A 20,677-nucleotide genomic window follows, 5' to 3' on the forward strand; every position below is an offset into this window, starting at 1 on the left:
CCCCTATGATCCTCTGCTTTGTTTCTTAAATTCCACATATCAGTGAGATCATATGATAATTGTCTTTCTCTGATTAACTTACTTTTGCTATCTAGTTCCATCCACATTGTTGCAAATGGCAAGATTTCATTTTTTGATGGTTGCATAATACTCCATTGTAGATATATACCACATCTTCTTTATCCGTTCATCCTTCAGTGGACATCTGGCCTCTTTCCATAGTTTGGCCGTTGTGGTTTACCCTGAACATTTTTGCTGACCTTCCTCTTTCACAGCCTTGGCAGTACCTTCCTTTCCCTTCCCCAGAGGACCCTGTGCTTTCTGAGATCCCTCTCCTCTGCCCTAACCAGCCCCTGCTGCTGGAGTCATTCCATCCTTGGGGACAGTTTAAGTCTCACCTTGGCTGGTGGTTAATCTGCCTCTCAGTAAGACTAGTCGTCCTCAGCTGTCACTCTGTCTATGAGTCTCGGTCTGCTTATAGGGACCGGGCATCTTTTCATCACCTGGAGTATCTCTGCTTGGTGGCCATTCATTACAAGAAGCAGTGTTCTCATTTCTTCCTAGTCACACATCCTCACTCCGTTTCCATCTGCCCATTACTTTTTTTTTTTTTTTTTTTTTTACTTTTGAGGAATGTTTCTGTTCCCAAGTCAAAATCACAGCAAAAATTACTGAGCACAACTGACCCATTCTGCTTTGGTTCATTCTGGGCCCAGACCCCTTCAGACAGAAGCCGTTAGCCCTCTAGAGGGAATGGAAGCTGTTCTAACTTTGAAGCAGCTTCTCTTAGAATCTCTAGGTCTCATCGTTGTCTCTGAATTACTCTCTTGTTGAAGGACGCCCCCTTTCCTCATTCTTCCTTTTTCTTTCTCTCTCTCTTTTCCTTCCTTTTTTTTTTTAATTTTTTTATTTTAATATATAGTCTTTGTTTCTGTGGAACTTGGAATTTCCCAAAAGCTTTTTAGTCTCAATATCAGAAAGTAATGTGAAGTCTAGAATAACTAATCAAGAACACTAGGTTTTATCCAACATTTGCTAAGTCATTCTGGGCAAGGCAGATGGGAAATCTTTACCTTCCTCTCAGTTTTACTATGAACCTAAATTGGCTGTTTAAAAAAATTATCTTTAAAAAACAAGGGAAGGGTTGCCCAGGTGGCTCAGTCAGTAAGCATCTGCCTCTGGCTCAGGTCATGGTCCCAGGGTCCTGGGATCGAGACCTGCTCCCTGCTCGGTGGGAAGCCTGCTTCTCCCTCTCCCACTCCCCCTGCTTGTGTTCCCTCTCTTGCTGTCTCTCTGTCAAATAAATAAAATAAAATCTTTAAAAACAAAAAAACAAGGGGAAAGGTCAATCTGTGCCAGACAGTGTTGTTCTAAAGAACAACAATAACGGAAGTCGCTGAGCTTATTGAGAACTTAGTATGTGGCAGATGTTGTTGTAATCATTTTAATTGTATTAATTCATCAAATACTTAAAACCCCAAGAAGGAGGTACTGTTATTGTGCCGATTTTATAGATGAAGAAAGCAAAACCCTGAGAGGTGAGATACTTTGCCCAAAGATAGGCGTTTGAACCCTGGCTGTGGGTGCTCTCATGTGCCTGAGAGTGTGTCCTCCGTCACCTCCTGGAGTTCTCACAGTACCCACTCTCCACCTCGACCTTAGAAGGTATTCCGTCTTTCCAACAACCAGAGCGAAGCCTGCTTCCCTGGGGGCCCTGACTTTTATTTTACTTTTTTTTTTTTTTTTTTTTAATAAAAAAATGGTCATGGGATCATGACCTGAGCCAAAGGCAGACGCCTAATGACTGAGCCACCCAGGCGCCCCGGGGCCCTTGACATTTGTTACCTTTCTTTTTCCAGCATCTTCAAAATCTCCTCATCTGCTTCTAGATTCGCATAGTCCTCCTTTATCTTGAAAAAAAAAAAAAAAAGTCACACACTCTCTGCTGCTCTGTTGAGTCCCTCTCATTTACTCTCCTCCCCGCGGTGTCCCTTTTCCCACCTCTAGCCTTTTTCTACCTCATTTTACACTTAACAACTAAAGGCCAAAAGCAGTCCATATTTCTGAATAACTACTTTGAGTTCTCCTTCAGCTCCCATTAGCAGGAAGTCGGTGGGTCCCGGGTGCCCTGCAGAGGCCCGAGCTGCTCAGGACGCTCCCATCCGGTTTGTGGGACGGTGTGGTGCTCTAGTGTCTTCCCACGGGTCAGGGAGTCACTCCTGTATCCACTCATGCTCCCAGAGAGATTCTCGCCCTCTTTTAGCCATGGCCAAGAGATAAGCTGAGAATACTGCTAAAAAGAAAATATGAAGGACCAAAGATGAAAATGCGCTTCTGGTGACATTAGGACCCCAGGAGTTCTGGCCACTAAAAATACGTGCCTTCCTGTTCAGATGACTTTCTTTCTCTCTCCATCCACCCAGCCAAAACTTCTGATGTTGTGAATGCATAGCTTTGCTTTCACTTCTGTTTGTGGATTAGACTTAGGGCCATCTGGCTTCTCTAATGAGCGTGTGTTTTCTTCTGTTCCTGACTGAGCTCCCTGTTGAGATCGGTCTGGTGTGCCTTAATGTGTATGTAAACCACCTCCTGGTGTGTGTAAATATTCCTTATATATCTTGGAACCCAGAGCCTGGTTTTTGGAGGCTCCTTCCTTGGGTGGGATGGGCCTAGGAGCGCTGAATGTCAGGCCTGCCCTGTGTCTGCTGAGTCTTCCCGCAGAGGATCTGATGGGGGGGCTTCCCAGTGAGTAGGCTTCACACCTATGTGCTGCTGTGTCTGAGAAGAGGTATGTGGTGGGCTTCCTGGCTGTATTCAGTCCTAGGGAGGTCACAGCAGAGGCGCAAACTGGATGGCTTAAAACAACAGGAACTTCTTCTCTCACAGTTTCAGAGGCTAGAAGCCTGCAATCCAGGTATCAGCAGGGTCATGCTCCTCTGAGACGTGGAGGGGAGGATGCTTACCTTGCCTCTTCCGCCTGCTGGTGGCCTGCCAGTGATCTTCGGTGCTCCTTGGCTTATAGGCGCATCTGTCCAATCTCTGCCTCCATTGTCCCATGGTCCTCTCCCTTTATGTCTCTGCCTTCTCGTGATCCTCTCTTATAAGGACACCAGTCATAGTGGAGTAAGGACCCACTCTACTCCACTACTCCGGAATGACCTCATTTTAACAAATTACACCTGCAATGACCCGGGAACTGGGTCAAAGAACCAGGAGTTCTGTGTTAGGAGGATGGCAAAATGAAGAACTGGACTGGGCAGGGGTGCCTGGGTGGCTCAGTCGGTTAAGCATCTGCCTTTAGCTCAGGTCACTATCCCAGGGTCCTGGGATAGCCCTGCACTGGGCTCCCTGCTCAGCAGGGAGTCTGCTTCTCCCTCTCTCTCTGACCCTCCCACTCATGCTTTCTCTCTCTGTCACTTGCTCTCTCTCTCAATAAGTAAGTAAAATCTTAAAAACAAAAACAGAACAGTAAACGCTGATCTTGACAACCCAGATTTTTGTGCAGACTCTGGAGTGTTAGAGAGGCAGGGAGGGTCAGGGACTTCCAGTGTGATTAGAAACAGGTGCTGTTCTCCTTAAACTTAGCCCATGGTCTGCCATTTCACAGTTCAGATTATCAGCAAATTGGCCCACCTTCTTGTTTAAGAGATAGACCTATGGAGATACCAGATATTAGATGGTATGTCTATAGAAGATCAGTCTTCCCCATCTAGACTTTGCACAGATAGGACTTTATCAGAACTCTTTTTGAGCCTGGTATTCAGGAACCTGGGATTATTGTGTCTACTTGGAAAGTGCACCAAATATAAATCAGAAAACCACCAAGCACTGGACCAGGCGGCTAATGTGTCTGTATATACCTTGTCCATTTAACAGCTGCCACTGTGTGAATGTTTGCTGTAGGTACTGTCTCTAATGTCTACAGCAGCCTAAGGAGTCATGTCACTATATCCCCATTTTATAGAGAGGAGACTGAGGAATGGTTTGCCCAAGGTCATGCAGACGATTAGAACCAGAGTGGGGATTTGAGCCTAGTCTGCCTAGATAGACGGGAGCGCGTACTCCCTGTACCAACACTCTTCTTTGCCTCTGTCCTGACAGAAAATGCTTAAATTGTCATTTAAGCCTCTTATCAGGAAGTCAAGTAAGGCTCTATGTTCTTTTATTCTGACAACAAATATTAGACAGTGTACATGGGATTCAACAGTGAAGAAGATCCAGACAAGGACCCTGATGCAATGGGGGCAGAGACAAATGGACAGAGTGACAAGTGCCATAAAGAGGGTGGGCATGAGGACACCTAAGTCAGGCTTGAAGAGTCAGGAGATGCTTTCTGCATCTAATTTGTGACCTGAAGGACAAGAAGGAATCCTAGCCAAGGAGTAACAGCATGCCAATAATGACATCATCGTAATCATAGCTCCCACGTGCACAATGCTAACCATGCAGCAGGGGCCACTCTGAATTCTTTCTACACGTGAAATGCAGCCATCCCGACCTTTGGAGGAGGTGCTTTTGGATCCTTGTCTCACACATGAGGGCACGGAGGCATAGAGAAGTTAGGCTAACGTCGTCGGGGCCACACAGTTGCCGTAGATAGGAGCTGTGTAGGAATCAGCAAGTCTGGCCCCAGAGCCCTTGCTTTTGCCAGAGTCTCTCAAGCCAAAGGGTGAGGAGAGGTGCACATATTCCACGTGCAAAGGGCAAGAGGCACAAGAGAGCAGAGCCAGTTAGAGTCTCCTGGAAGTGTCCAGAGGGGACCCAAAGGGATGAGCGGGGCAGGTGCCAACCGGGGCTCGGTGGAGTTCTGGGATAACGTCCTGCTTGCATTTGCGTGCCTGGAGTTAGTAACCCCAGACGCGGAGACAGATGAGATGTGGAGCTCAAGTTCTCCTGAAGACTTTCCTGTTTCCCATATGTGCAGACCAAGTTCATGAGCAAAGCAGATTACACCTAATACCTTTCAGGTTACTAGACCTGTAAATGTCATGTTTAGACAGAGACAAGATGCCCCAAAAAGAATGTAACCTCCCAGTTTCCACCAGTTACCCATTCCACCACCACTTCTCCACCTACTTCCTCCATGACAAAGAGCTGTTTCCCCCATCTTAACATTTCCAGAAATGTCGAGTCCTGCTCTTTTAGTACCATCCTCAATGTTCTCGAGATAGCTACTGTGGGTACAGTGAGCAAGAATGGTACCCAAACTGGTTTTCTGCACCAGTAAATTCCTTCCCCTAAGTTGCTCTTCAGGCCCTCCTTTCTCCTCCACTGGACTGGCTCCTCCTCCTGGTCCGCCAACCACCCTCGAGTGCCTGCTCTGACAGGCTCTCACCCTAGTGCATCAGGAAGAAAGAGGCTGTTTTTCTAAAATTGTACACACAGAGAGATGTATTTCAACCTGTATGTGCCACAATGCTAACGGTGTTTGCTGCTGAGGGTCTGATTAGAGGTGATGAAAACATTGGTTTTGGTTTTATGTTTCAGTATCTGTATTTTTTAATTTTTCTGTAACTGATCTGCAATATTTACATAATGAAAGTAGTACATGTTAAAAGAAATAAAGTTTTATAAAGAGGACGGAGCGGCCCAGCCTATTCTCAGATACATTCCTGGGACAGGGAGGCAGGAGTATTTCTCACTGCTGCCTAAGGCTGGTTAGGGAGCCAGTGGTCTGTGACCTTGAGGAGTTCCATCCCTCCTTTTCCCGTGCGTGTTTAAACTTCTACCACAGACCGCCTTTGCGGTATGGTCACTTACACGCTGAATCACTGGAAAATTCCTCCCGTGCTTCTTTCTAGGTCAAATTTGGATCCCTTCAACCAGTACACTGAAGACCAGATCTGGGATGCCCTAGAAAGGACACACATGAAAGAATGTGTAAGTAAAGCCCCAAGGGCCCGCTTCACTGGTATTTAAAGGTTGGAACCATAACAGTGCTGAGGTCACTCCCCAGCCTGCCCTGGCTGCCTCTGTCCAGCCTGGTCTGTCCCTTTATTTCCAGGCTGTCTGTGTGGGATCACTTTAGATAAGCCTTCCCAGGCATTTCAGAAAGGGCTTAAAAGTTGGTATCTCTCAACCGTGGTCATATTGCGCTTTTGCTGCCCATTGATTAACCAAGATATTAATGACAAACACTCAGAATAACATAATGCTTTTACATTCATTTCTGTTTTATTCATCATAATGGTGTAATATGCTTTTGCAGCATCTAGATATGTATCATGTCTGCAGAAAGCATGCAGCAGCATGTTTATGGGATCACTGACCTCTTAGGTAACTCAGCATGCACCCTCCCAAGGCCATGATACCTCCCACCGGGGGGTCGGGGGTGGGTGGGATCTCTCATGCCCCTGAGCTGACTTAAGCTCAGGATCCCCTGCCCTGCTTCAGCTAGGTCAGTTCTGCCTTTATCACTATAATACCGGGCTTCCTCCAACCATTTCATTGGAAGGATAGGCTTATAGCTTATTATAAAGGCAGGTTTGACAGCCATAAACTTAGAGCCTTGGAAATCAGAAAGAGTGATCTCACTTTCCCCATCTCCTATGGGTATGACCGTATTTTCAGAACCAAAGATTAGGGCCACAATCTGACAGGATTTGGGGATATGAAAATGCTGGAATTTTAAGACCTTTGAACGGCATAAGGCTAACAGAATAGTATACTTGAAACAGGGACTGTCCTGGAAAATGAGGGTCTTAGTACACGTGATCATCACCCCTATACCTTCTTTCTAGGTGAGCCGCGTTCTTGGCTAATCATTGTTGCATCTGTTTCAGAATAGCTTATTTTTGCCACTGGACTTTGGACAAAATTTAGTTCCGTTTTTCTCCCCCCTAAATTTACTTTTTTTTTGACTCTTCATGTCTCTACTTCCTTTCTCCCTAGATTGCTCAGCTTCCTCTGAAACTTGAATCTGAAGTGATGGAGAATGGAGATAACTTCTCGGTGGGGGAACGGCAGCTCCTGTGCATAGCTAGAGCCTTGCTCCGTCACTGTAAGGTACGGCGGTCTGTGGAGTGGCAGGCAAGGGGAAGAACAACCTTTCCCCGTGCCATGAGGTCCAAAGGCTTTCCTGGCCCCAGAGATGTTTCTAAATTCACCTTGACACCATCTGGGTATACAGGTGTTTTTGAGCCTTCAGACTTCCCCAAGCCTTTCATTTCCAAGGGTGACTTTTGTTTCTGGCCAGTGAGTGGTGGTAGTACTATTGAAAACCATAGACCCAGAGATCTCCAGGCCATCAAATCCAGTCCCCTTATTTTGTAACTGGAAAAGGAAGATCCAGAAAGATTTCTATTCATGCTCAGGGTCACTGAGCAAGTGGGGGCAAGCGTTTTGTTAGATCAGTGTTACATGCTTATCCTTTTGTGTGTGGAAAGGAAGGCAGACACGCAGGTTTGAAGTTGTATCTGTTCTAAGCAAGATGGTCCTTTTACATAGGCGTGTACCTACTGAGGAAAAACAGAGTATGGTGTAAAACTTAAATAATGAAATACATCTTTCGAAATGCAGATTGAGAAGAATGCTTAGGGAATTGGTTGGATCTCTCTTTCTCCTCTCTTTTGTGGCAGATTCTGATTCTTGATGAAGCCACAGCCGCCATGGACACGGAGACAGACTTACTAATCCAGGAGACCATCCGAGAAGCATTTGCTGACTGCACCATGCTGACCATTGCCCATCGCCTACATACAGTCCTCGGCTCTGATAGGATTATGGTGCTGGCCCAGGGACAGGTACTCACCCCCTGAGGGACCATAACGTGGCATGTGGCCTTGTCTAGGGGAAACTGACCCCTGGCAGGATTGGGCTGATTGGCATCTTGCGATTGTTAGCTTTCAGATAAGCAGCCTTAGTAACTCTAACCTGGCTGCCGCTGGGAGGGATACAGTCCTCCCAAGCCAGAACCCCTCCCATGCCCTAGATCAAGTAGGGGCACTCTTAACTGGTTCTCATTTTGCTTTGGTACCTGCCTTTTTCTTGCCTATAAAAATGACATTTTGACCTAGGTCAGAGAGCCCAGAGTTACTAATTAAGTCACATACACAGGAATTGCCCAAGGTGTACTGAGTCCAGCCACCTTGAGTTAGCTTTTCGCAAACATGTAGTGGTGCCAGACTTCTTATACTGCTGTTCCAAGCTTTCCCACAGTCTGGCCCAGCGCGGCCACCTTCCTTTGCCACTCACTCCTTGCAGGTGTCGGTGGCTGTAAACAGTCTTGCATTGGGGCACCTGGGTGGCCCAGTCGAAAAGTGTCTGCCTTCGGCTCAGGTCATGATCCCAGGGTCCTGGGATCAAACCCCGCATTGGGCTCCCTGCTGGGCAGGAAGCCTGTTTCTCCCTCTCCCACTCCCCCTGCTTGTGCACCCTCTCTTACTGTCTCTGTCAAACAAACAAACAAACAAAAAAACTTGCATCCCCTAAACTGGCTCCCCTCCTTGTCTTTCCTCACTCAGTCCCATGTACTTCCAATGCCTTTTCCTCTTGTTCCCTCTGCCACATCCCCATATCTGTCTGCTTGCAGCTGCCTGTCCCTCTGAAAGGCACAGTTCCCACAGCCTGACACTCTCTGCTACCTGAAACTTTGTGTACCTCTCGTGTAGCTCCTCTGCCTCCTCTGAGGGTCACTGGCTAATGCCCTCTCTCCCCTATTAGACTGTAAACTCTGTAAGGGCAGGGGTCATGCCTTATTTGTCTCTGGGTCCCTGGCAGGGCCCCATGCGACATTCTTTGCACCTGGTAGATGTTAAGTATGTCACTTATGATGTTAAGTAAATTTATGTTGGACAGATAGCTTCTTTGTGTGCGCCTGGGATGGCAGGAAATTAGTGGTTTGGCAGAAACAACAAGCCACTTGCAGTGTGTGACTTGTCTTGTGTGATTAACAATAAGGCCCCCATAATAGCCACTTCCATTGAATGCGTACTGCGTCAGGCACTGCGCTAAGGGCTGTACGTACAGCCTCCCAACGCATAATTAGTCATCACCACCACACAAGGAAGATGCAGATGTGTCAGGCCTGCCTTCCAGAAGAGAACGTGGGCTCAGGGAACTGAACCTATCTCTGGTCCACAGGAAGGGAGAGAACAGGAACTGAGCTAGGCCGGCGACACCAAAGCCAGTGCTTTACACAGCCCGACCGCCCCGTCCCTCTGTCTATGGAGAAGTCCTGAGGAAAACAGTTACTACAACAGATGGAGGCTGGGCCTCAGAACTGAGTTTGAGAGACATAGGAGTTCACGGTTTTTCTCCTCATCTTGAAATTATGTGAACATTGGCGGGTTTTGCTACTGTCTTTACATTATCCTAAATGTTTACTGAGATTCTAATTCACACTCAGTACAGGCAGCTACTACTCTGTACATAGGTATTAAGTAGAATGTATAAAGCGGAGGGGGCCAAGAACACTGTCCGGGAAATTCTTTCTTAAAGACCCACATCTAGACCACTCTGTTTCTATGAGTGGCTTAGTGTTTTGGAATGGGGATTGATTGGCTCTCTATGAGGAACTCTACCCGTCCCTTCATTTTTGTTTCTTGTGAACTAAAATTTCCTTATCATTAGAGGACAGCCTGAAAAACATGAAAAAAGCGTAAAGGCAAAAATAAAATGAGTCCTTTCCCTCACCGGGGACATCCGTTTGCCCCTGCCAGCCTGTTTCATGCATCTCTAATACTAAGCATAGACTCTAGTGGATAGGATGTGCTCTTCAGCAGACACACAGTAGCAGAACAGAAGAGGCTTGGACGGCAGGAGACTGTCATCCTACAGCAGGAGGCCAAATGGCTGGTTCTTCAGCAGCTCAGCGCCGTCAGGGTCTGCGTTAGCCTCCAGCCGGTACCCACCTCCCCTCCCCCTCCAGGGCCAGGCTGTCTGCGTAGCACCCACTGTCATAGCCTCACGTAGCCAGGCCTAGGGAAGCGAACTTTGTCCTCTGCCTGTATCCACCAGGCAGAGCAGCCTTTCCTAGAAGTGCCCAGAGATTTCTCCTTGGTCAAGGCTGTGCCACAGGCCTTGGCCCTATAGCAAGAAAGGCTGGGAAAGTGAGTAGGTGAAAGTGCCTTTTTTATGGAAGCCAGGCTATACCAACATATTGTTCCATTTTTTGCTGCAATAGGATTTTTATGGCTGCACAGAAGTCCATCAAAGGAGTGGATAAGTGACTGACTAGATCTCTTACTTCCTTTTTTTTATTCTGCCAGCTGGGTATTCTGAGCTGTTCTTTTTCCATCTATAGGTTAGGATCAGTTTGTACAAGATGACATTTGCCTACTATGCCCTTGACTTGCGCTGCAATTTTTTTTCTCCCTGAGATTTATGTGAGGGAGGTCTGGATGTCTTTTTCCCTAACCTGTCCTTTACACCGTGGTTAGCAGAAAGAAAAAAACAAAAGTGGAACCCACTGGGGCATGGCAGAACTTCATGGAATTGTCACTGTGATTCTGTCCCCAGGGGGCTTTGGGGTTTATCTCCTTCTTGGCTGTGGTTCTTGCATGATCCCAAGTGACGTGTCTCCTTCCTTTGCAGGTGGTGGAGTTCGACACCCCATCAGTCCTTCTGTCCAATGACAGCTCCCGGTTCTATGCCATGTTTGCCGCCGTGGAGAACAAGGTCGCTGTCAAGGGCTAACTCCTCCCTGCCGCCGTCTCTTTTCCTTGGAGCATTGCCATTCCCTGCCTTGGGCGGGCCCCTCATCGCCTCCTCCTGCCGAAACCTTGCCTTTCCCAGTTTTATCTTTCGCACAGTAGTTCAGGATTGGCTTGTGTGTTTCAATTTTAGGGAGAGTCCTATTTTGATTATTGTATTTATTCCATATTCATATAAACAAAATTTAGTTTTTGTTCTTAATTGCACTCTAAAGGGTTCAGGGAACCGTTATTATAAATGTATCAGAGGCCTATAATGAAGCTTTATACGTGTAGCTATATCTATATATAATTCTGTACATAGCCTATATTTACAGTGAAAATGTAAGCTGTTTATTTTATATTAAAATTAGCACTGTCCTGATAACAGTGCAAATTCCTTTCTATCATTTTTGTACAGTTTGCTGTACTAGAGATCTGATTTTGCTATTAGATTGTAGGAAGGGTAGCATTCTGTTCTTCAGCTGGTGGTTTCACGGTGCTGAGTTCTCTGGGCGTCCAGAAGGAAGAGGTGTGGCAATAGTGGGCCCTCTGGTGGCCCCCTTGCACCTCCTCACAGCCACACCCGGTGGGGGGGGTGGACAGGGCTGTTGGAGGCCACGCAGAGCGCCGTGAATTCTCAGGGCTCCTGCTTTCTGTCCTGTTGTCATTCACTGTTTCTGTCAGGAGAGCAGTGGGGCAGAGCCCCAGCCCCCTTTTCACTCCCTCCGTCAGGAATGAGAATCACAGAACATTCCGTGGACAGGGGGAGTCTCTTTCCTGCCTTCCTCTTTTTGCTGTTGTTTCTTAACGAGAATCAAGTCTGTTCACAGAGTGTCCCACTGCCTCAGGTTCCCAAATGCTGGCCACTGCACAGAGCTCTCCAGCTCCCACACCTGCTGGCTCCAAAGCCCCAGGCCGGCTGCTGCTTTCGTCGGTGGTACTTTGTCATTTGCCTGGTCCCACGCCTCCACAGTTCAGTGACAGGGTTCAGGAGTTTGTGGGTCTGTTCTCTCTCACTGCAGTTGTCACACAGTCTGTCTCTCTCCAAAGTCTGCGACTTTAAGCAGCTCTTGCTAATCAGTGTCTCACACTGGTGTAGAAGTTTTTTGTACTGTAAAGAGACCTACCTCAGGTTGCTGATCGCTGTGTGGTTCCGCGTGTTCCCGCAAACCCCCTTTGTGCTGTGGGACCAGTAGCTCAGGTGGGTGTGGTCGCTGCTGTCATCAACCGATTGGTCAGCGTTGCATGTCGTGACCAACTAGACATTCTGTCGCCTTAGCATGTTTGCTGAACACCTCGTGGAAGCAAAAATCTGAAAAAGTGAATAAAATTATTTTGGATTTTGTAAAACTCTTGGTGTATAAAACTGTTTTCTGGGAAGGGAGCAAGATGTCTGTGAATGGCTTGAGGTACAAGAGCCTGGGCTCTGAATATGCAATGATGGGGTTACCTGCTGGGAAGTCCAGTGACAGAGCTGGTTGCAGAACCAGCTGGGTGTGGGCCCAGCGTGCCTGGAATCCTCACAGTGGGCTTTAGTGCCTTAAGCCTGTGTTCCCTGGGCGCGGTCTCCAGACGGAGCTCCTGTGCTGCTGATAAGAGGTGAGGGTGGGAAGGGTGAACGTCTGGAAGGAGGTGGGCCATTGTGGTGAAATAGAATTCAGATGAGCAGTTTGTTGAGAATTCTCAGCAATTCAAACAATGCAGTTGCCCTTTCAGCCAGTTCATTCAGAGGAACTCATTGAGAATTAAGTACCATTCCAAAGGCACTCATTCTAAAGTTTCTCAAGATACTGTGTCGAATGAAGCCAAGAACACTTTTAAACTATTTGTGTTGCTTCTGCCAACCATCCGCGGAAATCTGTCTTACGTCTAGCCATTTTTGTAAACTACTGTCTTAAAAGTTCAGGGGGCTGACTCTGAAGTTAAAACGCAGTTTGTCCTTATCACATGACAAGTGCTTGGTGGGTGCATGTGACCTGTGGCTATGGTCCTGGAGGGAGCAGGAATGGAACATTCCCATCATTGCAGGCTGTTCTGTTGGACTAAGCACTAAGGTAAACAGTCCGTTTTTTTTGATTCCCTGGATTTACCTTCCAAGAAGGTAACAGGGTCCTATCTCTTGGTCTCCCTCACCTTTCTCACCCTGCTTTGCTCCTTAAACGGAGGCCTTCTGCCCCTGGCCTTTGCTCTCCCCCGTGGATCTTTCACTCCTACAGGCACAGGCCTGGCCTGTCTCCTTAGTGCTGCGCGCCTCCACTAGCATCTTCTAAGTGCCTCGGACAGCCTCTCAAAAGCTGAACAGTGCTCCTTATCTGAGTGAGCAGTCTCATGGCCTCCATAGCCTTCCAGACTAGAACCCTGGCATTAGTTCAGCTCTCCTGACCCTTCCAGATAAATGTGTCCTACGCATCACCACCACCGCCTTCTCTCTCTGCCCTCATCAAGGCCCACCCCCTTCTTTTTCTCATATTGTAGCTACAGCTCATAACCCTGCCCTTATGGTCCTCCAGACCATTGTACATGCTCCTGTCGAAATGCTGATCCAAAGTACAAGCTGGTCAAAGGCTTTCCGCCAAAAATCTTCAGGGGACAGTTGCCTATAACAGCCCATGTTCTTTAGCTTAGCATTCAGGTTGTCCATTATTTGGTTCCAACCCTCCATTTCTACTCAGTGTTCCTAAAAACAGGCCACCGTGAAACCTTTAAGTCTTGAATATTAGCCTGGAATCTATTGGTCCTCTCTGTTTGTTTGAGAGCAGGGGAGGGGCAGAGGGAGAGGGAGGGGGTAATCTCAAGCAATCACCAAGCAGAGCCTGAGACAGAGCTTGATCTCAGAACCCTGAGATCATGACCTGGACTGAAATGAAGAGTCAGATGCCTAACCGACGGTACCACCCAGGAGCCCCAATCCTCTCTTGTTTAAAAAAGCCATGTTTTGGGGCACCTGACTGGCTCAGCCAGTAGAGCATGAGACTCGACCTTGGGGTCATGAGTTCAAGCCCCATATTGGGCATAGAGTGCACTTTAAGTAAGTAAGTAAATAAATATATAAAACTTTTCTTTTTAAACTCAGGTCAACTATCATCTCCTCTACAAGCCTTTCTCTTCAGATTCCTCTAGGTTCCTACAACCCTTTGCTTACTTGTTTTTATTATTTTTAAATTTTCTTCTTTTTATTTCCTTTTTCTTTGCATATTGTAACTGATTATTTTCTTGTATTTCTGCCCATGAATATAAACTTCATAAAGGCATTAAATCATTGTATACCTAGTCATTCCTGGCTTAAATATTATGTTTCAGGTATAATAGGTGCTTAGTAGTATCCTGCTACTCAGCTTGGTCTTTAAAAGGGCTGCCCCCCCCCCCCAAAAGCTGAGGTTGAAAGAAAGCAGCTCTCTGTGGGAAATTCACTGAACACTCAGCAGAATTCTAGACACCAAGTTCACTGCAAACTGTCAGATGTCACATCATCATTTCCCCTTCTACAAAGCCTGGAGACCAGAGTCAGCAGCTGTACAGTGTTTATGGGGGGCAGTCAACCTGGGATACTTAGAAGAGTGAAAGAAGGCACAGTGAGTAATGAAACGTGCCAATAGTGCCATGTCCTCTAGCACTGGCCTTCGCCTGGTCCCCTGGATATGGTGTCTGAGTCTTTAAGCCCTCCCTTGGTTAGGGACCCCAACCCTCGCTAGTAATAGCTACAGTCCCTTGGGACTTTCCCTAACCATCCAGAGGCAGTCAGGTCACCTCGTTTTACTTGCAGTCACTCCCAGGAGACACTGGGCACATGTGCAAGTTAAACACAAACATAAGAAAGAAAAGCCCCTGTTTGTTTAGGTGTATGAAGATAAGTTTGGGGACCTCTCCTGCCACACCTCTTATTTCATCCATCTCTAGGGATTTCTATATCTCCTGATACTTCTGTCCCGTTCATAGTGGGTAGAGATGTGGGGGTGGGATGGAACATCCTTCAGACGCTGAGCTTGGATTTGGCACAGGATTTGGGTAGATCTAGCGGTAGGAAAAAGACCCTGAGCCCCATTTACGAGGAGGGAGCTGAGAGATCTACAGTGGGGGGCAGTGTGGTACCGGAAATGGCTCCTGCCTGGGGCACAGGCCCCTGGGCGGAGGCTGGGATATGTTGTCCTTATATACTGTTTCTCCAAGGGCCACAGAAGGGGGTCTGGCAGGGGGCCTGTGGGCAGAGAAGGGAGGAGGAGAGGAAAGGGCATTTCAGCTTTGAAGAAGGGGTTTCTGGGTACAGCATCAGGCAGGATGCAAAGGTACTCCTGGGGCAAGGCAAGGCCTTGCACAGGAGGCTTCTACAGCTTCATCAGAACCTCTGGAAGCAGAACTAACTGTGAGTGTCTCACACCTGTTTTAGGCTTTAGCAAACTTCTTTTTGAGTATGCTGGCCTATCCCACCTGGGAGGCAGCTGTGGAGTGAAAAAACTGAATGTAGAAACAGAAGACCTGGATTATTAGACCAACTCATCGTCCTTGGGTGAGTTGGGTGAGTTGGTCTTTCCTTTGTAAAGTGGAAGCAGTAACTTTCTTCACAGTGTTGTAGAGAGACCTGGTTTAGAAATTTGATGAGAAAATACCTCATGTGGGTAAGGTGCTTAGCCAAGACATCTTATTGACTTGAGTAGTTCCTAGAGGACCAGGAGAGGGTCTGTGTTTTATCCATCCTTGGCCTAGAGTTTGAGAGAGAAAACAGACAGCCCCATGGCTTGGGTGGTGGTGATGGCTAGACTCACAGAGACTGCCTGGTAAGGTGCCCCTTGAGGGTGGGCTGCTTGCCAGAGGGTCAGACATACCCTGCGTGGGGGCTTTCCTTTAAGTGGGGACCTTGTGGCCCACCTCCACCATCTCACTTGGGAGCCCATACCTCACAGTCTGATACCAAGGGCCTTGGCCAAGCAGTGAAGAAAGGGTTGGTACCCTGCTGGGGCTTCCATTCCAGATCTGTGTCCCTGGATCTGCCATCCCTGGAATCCAGTGGCCATCTGGCCCTGTGTGCTGGATGTATCTGGCTTAGGAACCACATCCCACCCTCAGCAGCCAGACAGTGGGACTTTGGGCAGGAGAGGGAAGAGGGCAAGTTTAAAGCTTAACACACCGGGGAGCGTTGAGCAGGCAAGTTTCCCACTAGGGTAATGTATTTCTGCAACTCAAAGAAAAGGCCTCAGATGCTGATTATATATATAGCTGATTTTGAGGAGGCTCTGGACAATATTCGTGGCCAAGATACTGAGACAAGAGCTGAAACCAAAAGGAATGTGGTCAGCGAGGTCACAAGGCAGACAACAGACCCCTCTTTCTATGCTACTGCCATCTCCAAAAACAGTCACCATCACGGCCACTGCCCAACTACTTTCATCTGTGCTAACACCTCGACAAAACCCTCACAACCACCAGCAACCCCAAAACTACCATCCACATGTACCCAACCTGCCAAACCATCTGAATTAAATTGAAGACATGAGCGGTATTCTAGGTTACATATTTCCGTTGAGAATGGTCACTGGCCTCGAGTAGCTCACACAGCAGTGGGGAGAGGAAGTGGTCAAAGAGTCTGGGTGTATGCGAAAGGAGCCCCATGTAGAAGCTTGGTGTACTCACACAGAGGAAGGTTGTGCACTATGGGATTGGATCCTGGGGGCCACCAAGTCCTGTCAGTGAGCCCACATCGCTCAATGGCAACTCAGGACTGAGCAATTGGGTGACACATCTGGAGAAACCAGAAGAAAGGGAGGCTTGGTGCTCAGTTTTAGGAGCTTGTCATATCGTGGAAAAGAAGGCATAGACACAAAACGGAGACAACAGAGCCAAGGAATAAAAGGCAAGGACTGCTGTGGGAGAGGGCTGGCATGTTGGGAGGAAGTGGTGAGGGATGGATGGGGTTGACTAGAGAAGCTCTCGGAGGGGAGAAGTTTCTGAAACAACGTTATGAAGAAGAAGGAACATGATTTGTTGAAGAGTGGAAGGCAGCTTCTAACAAACAGGAAGCAGTGTTGTGGGAATGGCAGCAGTAACAAATACTGTTACAAGCACGGACCATTACCCATGACACTTCCATGGAATGTCCTCTAATCCCCCTATTTCCTTTCTGCCTCCATAGCTTTGCCTATGCTGGACATTTCATGCAAATGGAATCATGCAATATGTTCTTTGTGTTTGGCTTCTTCACTTAGCCTCATGTTTTCAGGTTTGTCCATGCTGTTGCATGTATCAGTACTTCCTTCTTTTTTTGTTGCCAAATAATATTCCACTGTATGATTACCCCACATTTAACTTCTCCACTCATCAGCTGATAGACACTTGGGTTGTTTCCACTTTTTGGACGTTATCAATAATGCTGCTATAAACATATGTGTACAGGTTTCTGTGTAAACACATATTCTCATTTCTTGTCATTGTGTAGCCAGCAGTGGAATTGCTGGGTCATATGTTAACCCTATGATTAGCCATTTGAGGAACTGTTTCCAAAGGAACTGCACCATTGTAGAATGGGATCTCTTACCCTCCGGCTGCTAACTGGATGTGACCGGTAGGAGGCACTGACAGAGCTCAGAGAGGGAAGGAGAGTGAGGATGGGACACTCATCCCTGCAGAATTGCCATCAACCCCACTGCATCCTACTACCAAAGGCCAGAGCTCTTGCCCATGACCCTCTCCACCCAGCTCGGGGAAGTTTCCTCCAACACCCCTGTGCTTTAACTTTCTTTTAAAAAAGTAATAAAATATACACAACACAAAATTAACCATTTTAAATTCTTATTGTAGGGGCCTACTTAGCCAGAGTGACTCCATCTCGGTTAAATAGCCATTTTGTTGTTTGTCCAGTAAAACTTAAACTAACCCTGCCCCACCCCCCCGCCCCAGGAACTTACTTAAAAGCAAGTCTGGGAAACCAGTAAAATATGGTCAACCAGTCCCTGATAACAGAGCCCATACACAAGGAAGGGTCAGGTCAGGTGGAGACAATCTCATTGGCCAGGCTCAATCACATGGCCTTTGCTCTATAAAAGCTAGTCTGTGAAGCTGGGGCTCATCGCTCTCTCTGTAGGAGACAGCCCCAGCGAAATAAAGCTTTGCTTGACCTTCGCATTGTATCAGTCTCGCTCCTTTGATCACAGACCCCATCACTTATGGCTACAGTTCAAGTGGCATTAAGTATGTTCACCTTGGTGTGCAACCATCACCGGCAACCATCTCCAGAACTTTCCATCTGCCCACACTGAAACTGTGTACTCAGCAATGTTCCTTGACTCTTCAAGCCTTAAGAGGAAGAGGCTCTCCACTGCGGCTAGCCTTGAGCACGGCACTGTGCTTTGTGGTTCCCCTAATCACTGCCCACACATCTTGGTAAATGACCTCTTTATTAAATTCTCCTCCATTGACTCAACTTGAGCCCACCTGCCAGCGCTGGGATGGGTAGAGTTCTGTGGGTTAGGAGGCTTTCTCATTTGTCCGGATGAGAAAACCAAGGCAAGCGGAGGCTGAATGACTTGCCTGTGATCACTCACCTCGTAAGAGAAGAGCTAGGATCTCGACCCAGCAGTCTGGCTCTGGGACAACTGAAACAAAAATAAAGGCTACAGAACTTGACTACCAACAAATGTGGGGACCCCGGACAAATGAAGAGTCTGAGCCTGCCCCGAGCTTGGCAGTGGGTGGAGGATGGTGACTGGGATGCTGGTGAGGCCTCCAGGGAGGTCAGAAGAGAGCAGAAGCATGAGCTCAGGTTTTGTCATACTGAGCAGGAGTAGCCTATCCCGAGGGGAGACAACAACACTCCAGGGGCTGCCCCCCATCCCTTGCTGAGCTGACCCATGGAGTCCGCTGAGACTCCCAGGCAGAGGCTGAAAGGAGCCCGATGAGGGTCGAGCTCCATGGGCCAGAGGTGAGGCCGCTGGGGGAGTGAAGTTATCCCCACCTGTCCCAGGCTGAGCAGCAGGGCCTGGGTGTGACTGGCATGGCCAAATGGATTTACTCCATTGGGAAAGACTCCGGGAACTTGTGTCCGTCCATGATGCTGCCTGAGAGCACTGGGTGAGTAAGGAGAGTGGCCAGAGGGGACTAAGGAGCAGGCTGTATTCCACTGGGAGCCCTAGCACCGGGAAGCAGAGGGGTGTGGGGGGTGCAGGCCCATCATGGAGCCTCTGCTCAGCGGGCTGGCTTTACTCATGTTGCCTTCCTGCTCTGGAGACTTGGCACCTTTTCTTGGAAAGGGCACGTCCTCCTGGCTCCTTCGCCTTCCCATCCGAGGAAACCTGTGGCAGCTAAGCTTTCAGTTGCCCCCAGAGACACTGCTATAGGTGGTAATTCCGTCCTCAATTGGAGGCCCTGATGCGGTAGACAGATGAGCCTCCCTCTCAGTCCAGGGCCACTAGAAGGCAGGAAGTGGCATCAGACATTGGTCCTGCCACTCACTAGCTCTGTGGCCTTGAGCTTCAGTTTCCCCACCTGTCAAATGCAAGATTGTTGGGGGATTGCAAAAATTGAAGGTAAAGACTGTGCAGAGCCTACCTCTGCCCAGAAGAGGATTCTGAGGCAGTAGAAACACACTGCCCCATGAATGTCACACCACAAGGAAAACTAAGAGAACCCTGCCTGGGGGGAGCACTATGTGTGGATGGAAGGAATTTTCTGAAAAGCGATTTGGGGCACCTGGGTGGCTCAGCGGGTTAAAGCCTCTGCCTTCGGCTCGAGTCATGGTCTCAGGGTCTTGGAATCAAGCCCCATATCCGGCCTCTGCTCAGCGGGGAGCCTGCTTCCCCCTCTCTCTCTGCCCGCCTCCCTACCTACTTGTGATGTCTCTCTCTCTCTCCGTCAAATAACTAAATAAAATCTTTAAAAAAAAAAAGCCATTTGGGATGGGAGATGGGGGGAACGGGCAGACACAAAGAACAGCTGCTACCCTAATCCACTTCTAGGGCAGGTGGATCCCATCAGTTGGAGGGCTTCTATTGTGTTGAGTGGAGTTTGAAATCTAAGCCAGAGATGAATGGCTGTTGAGAATTCTGGAGGGCAGGAGACTCTTCTCTTCCCCTTGAAAATAGTCAGCTCTCAATCAATGTTGACTAAATTTTTAAGTTTTGGTTGAGTATACTAGATGCCTGATCCCCACGCTCCTCATGCAGTGAGATGAGCACTGTACCGGGAGTCAGCAAAACTGGGTTTTCAGCTCATCTTCTGCTTTCTTTTTTGGCCTCTATGTCCTTCTCCTCCTTCTCCTCCCTCTTCTCCTTCTCCTCCCTCTTCTCCTTCTCCTCCTCCTCCTCTTTATCCTCTTCCTTCTCCTCCACCTTCTCCTCCTCATCCTTCTTCTTCTTCTTTTTAAAGATTTTTTATTTATTTGAGAGTGGGGTCAGAGGGAGAGGTAGAGAGAGAATCCCAAGCAGTCTACCCACTGAGCACAGAGCCCAAGGCAGAGCTCCATCCCAGGACCCTGAGATCGTGGCCTGAGCCAAAACCAAGAGTCGGAGGTTTAACTGACTGAGCCCTCCTAGGGGCTCTCACATGTTTCTTCTTCTTAGCAATGCTGTCCTTTAGAAGTTGCTGTTACTGTTACTCTTGTTTTAAAAGATAGGGAACCAGGTTAGAGAGCTCAAGTAAGTGCCCCAAACACACAGTAACTGACTTGAGTTTCAAATTCATGTCCCTCTCATTCCAAAGTTTTTGCTCTTTCCACCATGTTCACTGTCATTCCTGTTGCTCCAAAAATGCCTCTCTAGGGAAGTAACTGAGCCGATACGTTGAACAGAGATGTTTTGCATTGTCCACTGGTCTGCCAGACTGGCTACTACTGAACTGTTCTTGGCAGTAACTGGCCAACAAGTTCAGCAAGTTTGGCAAATGTCTACTAGAATGTGAGTACAAGACCACAGACCATGGCATCAGCTCATCTTGCTGTTGGCATGGCAAGAGGCCCTGGGCCCTGATGGTCTAAAAGCTGTGTCAGGTTAGGTCAAGTTAAAAAGGAGGGAATCTGGGGCACCTGGGTGGTTCAGTTGGTTGAGCCTCCGACTCTTGAT

The 20,677-nt window shown here is 47.9% G+C and overlaps 1 protein-coding gene across 3 annotated transcripts in view; it reads left to right on the forward strand.

Annotated features, from left to right (window-relative positions):
* Positions 1-11,971, forward strand: part of LOC111147529 (ATP binding cassette subfamily C member 5) — an 87,831-nt gene extending 75,860 nt beyond the window's left edge. For 2 of the 3 annotated variants that reach the window (XM_022503607.1, XM_022503617.1), the window contains exons 23-26: positions 5,802-5,880; positions 6,892-7,005; positions 7,578-7,742; positions 10,534-11,038. In XM_022503607.1, the coding sequence (XP_022359315.1) occupies positions 5,802-5,880; positions 6,892-7,005; positions 7,578-7,742; positions 10,534-10,635 (460 nt within the window). In that variant the 3' untranslated portion in view covers positions 10,636-11,038. Of the gene's footprint in view, positions 1-5,801; positions 5,881-6,891; positions 7,006-7,577; positions 7,743-10,533 lie in introns of all 3 variants that reach the window. The other variant, XM_022503597.1, reaches the window with a different exon arrangement.
* Positions 11,972-20,677: the final 8,706 nt, after the last annotated feature.

Source organism: Enhydra lutris, unplaced genomic scaffold, assembly GCF_002288905.1.
Source record: "Enhydra lutris kenyoni isolate GAN:26980312 unplaced genomic scaffold, ASM228890v2 scaffoldscaffold2, whole genome shotgun sequence".
Classification (NCBI taxonomy): domain Eukaryota; kingdom Metazoa; phylum Chordata; class Mammalia; order Carnivora; family Mustelidae; genus Enhydra; species Enhydra lutris.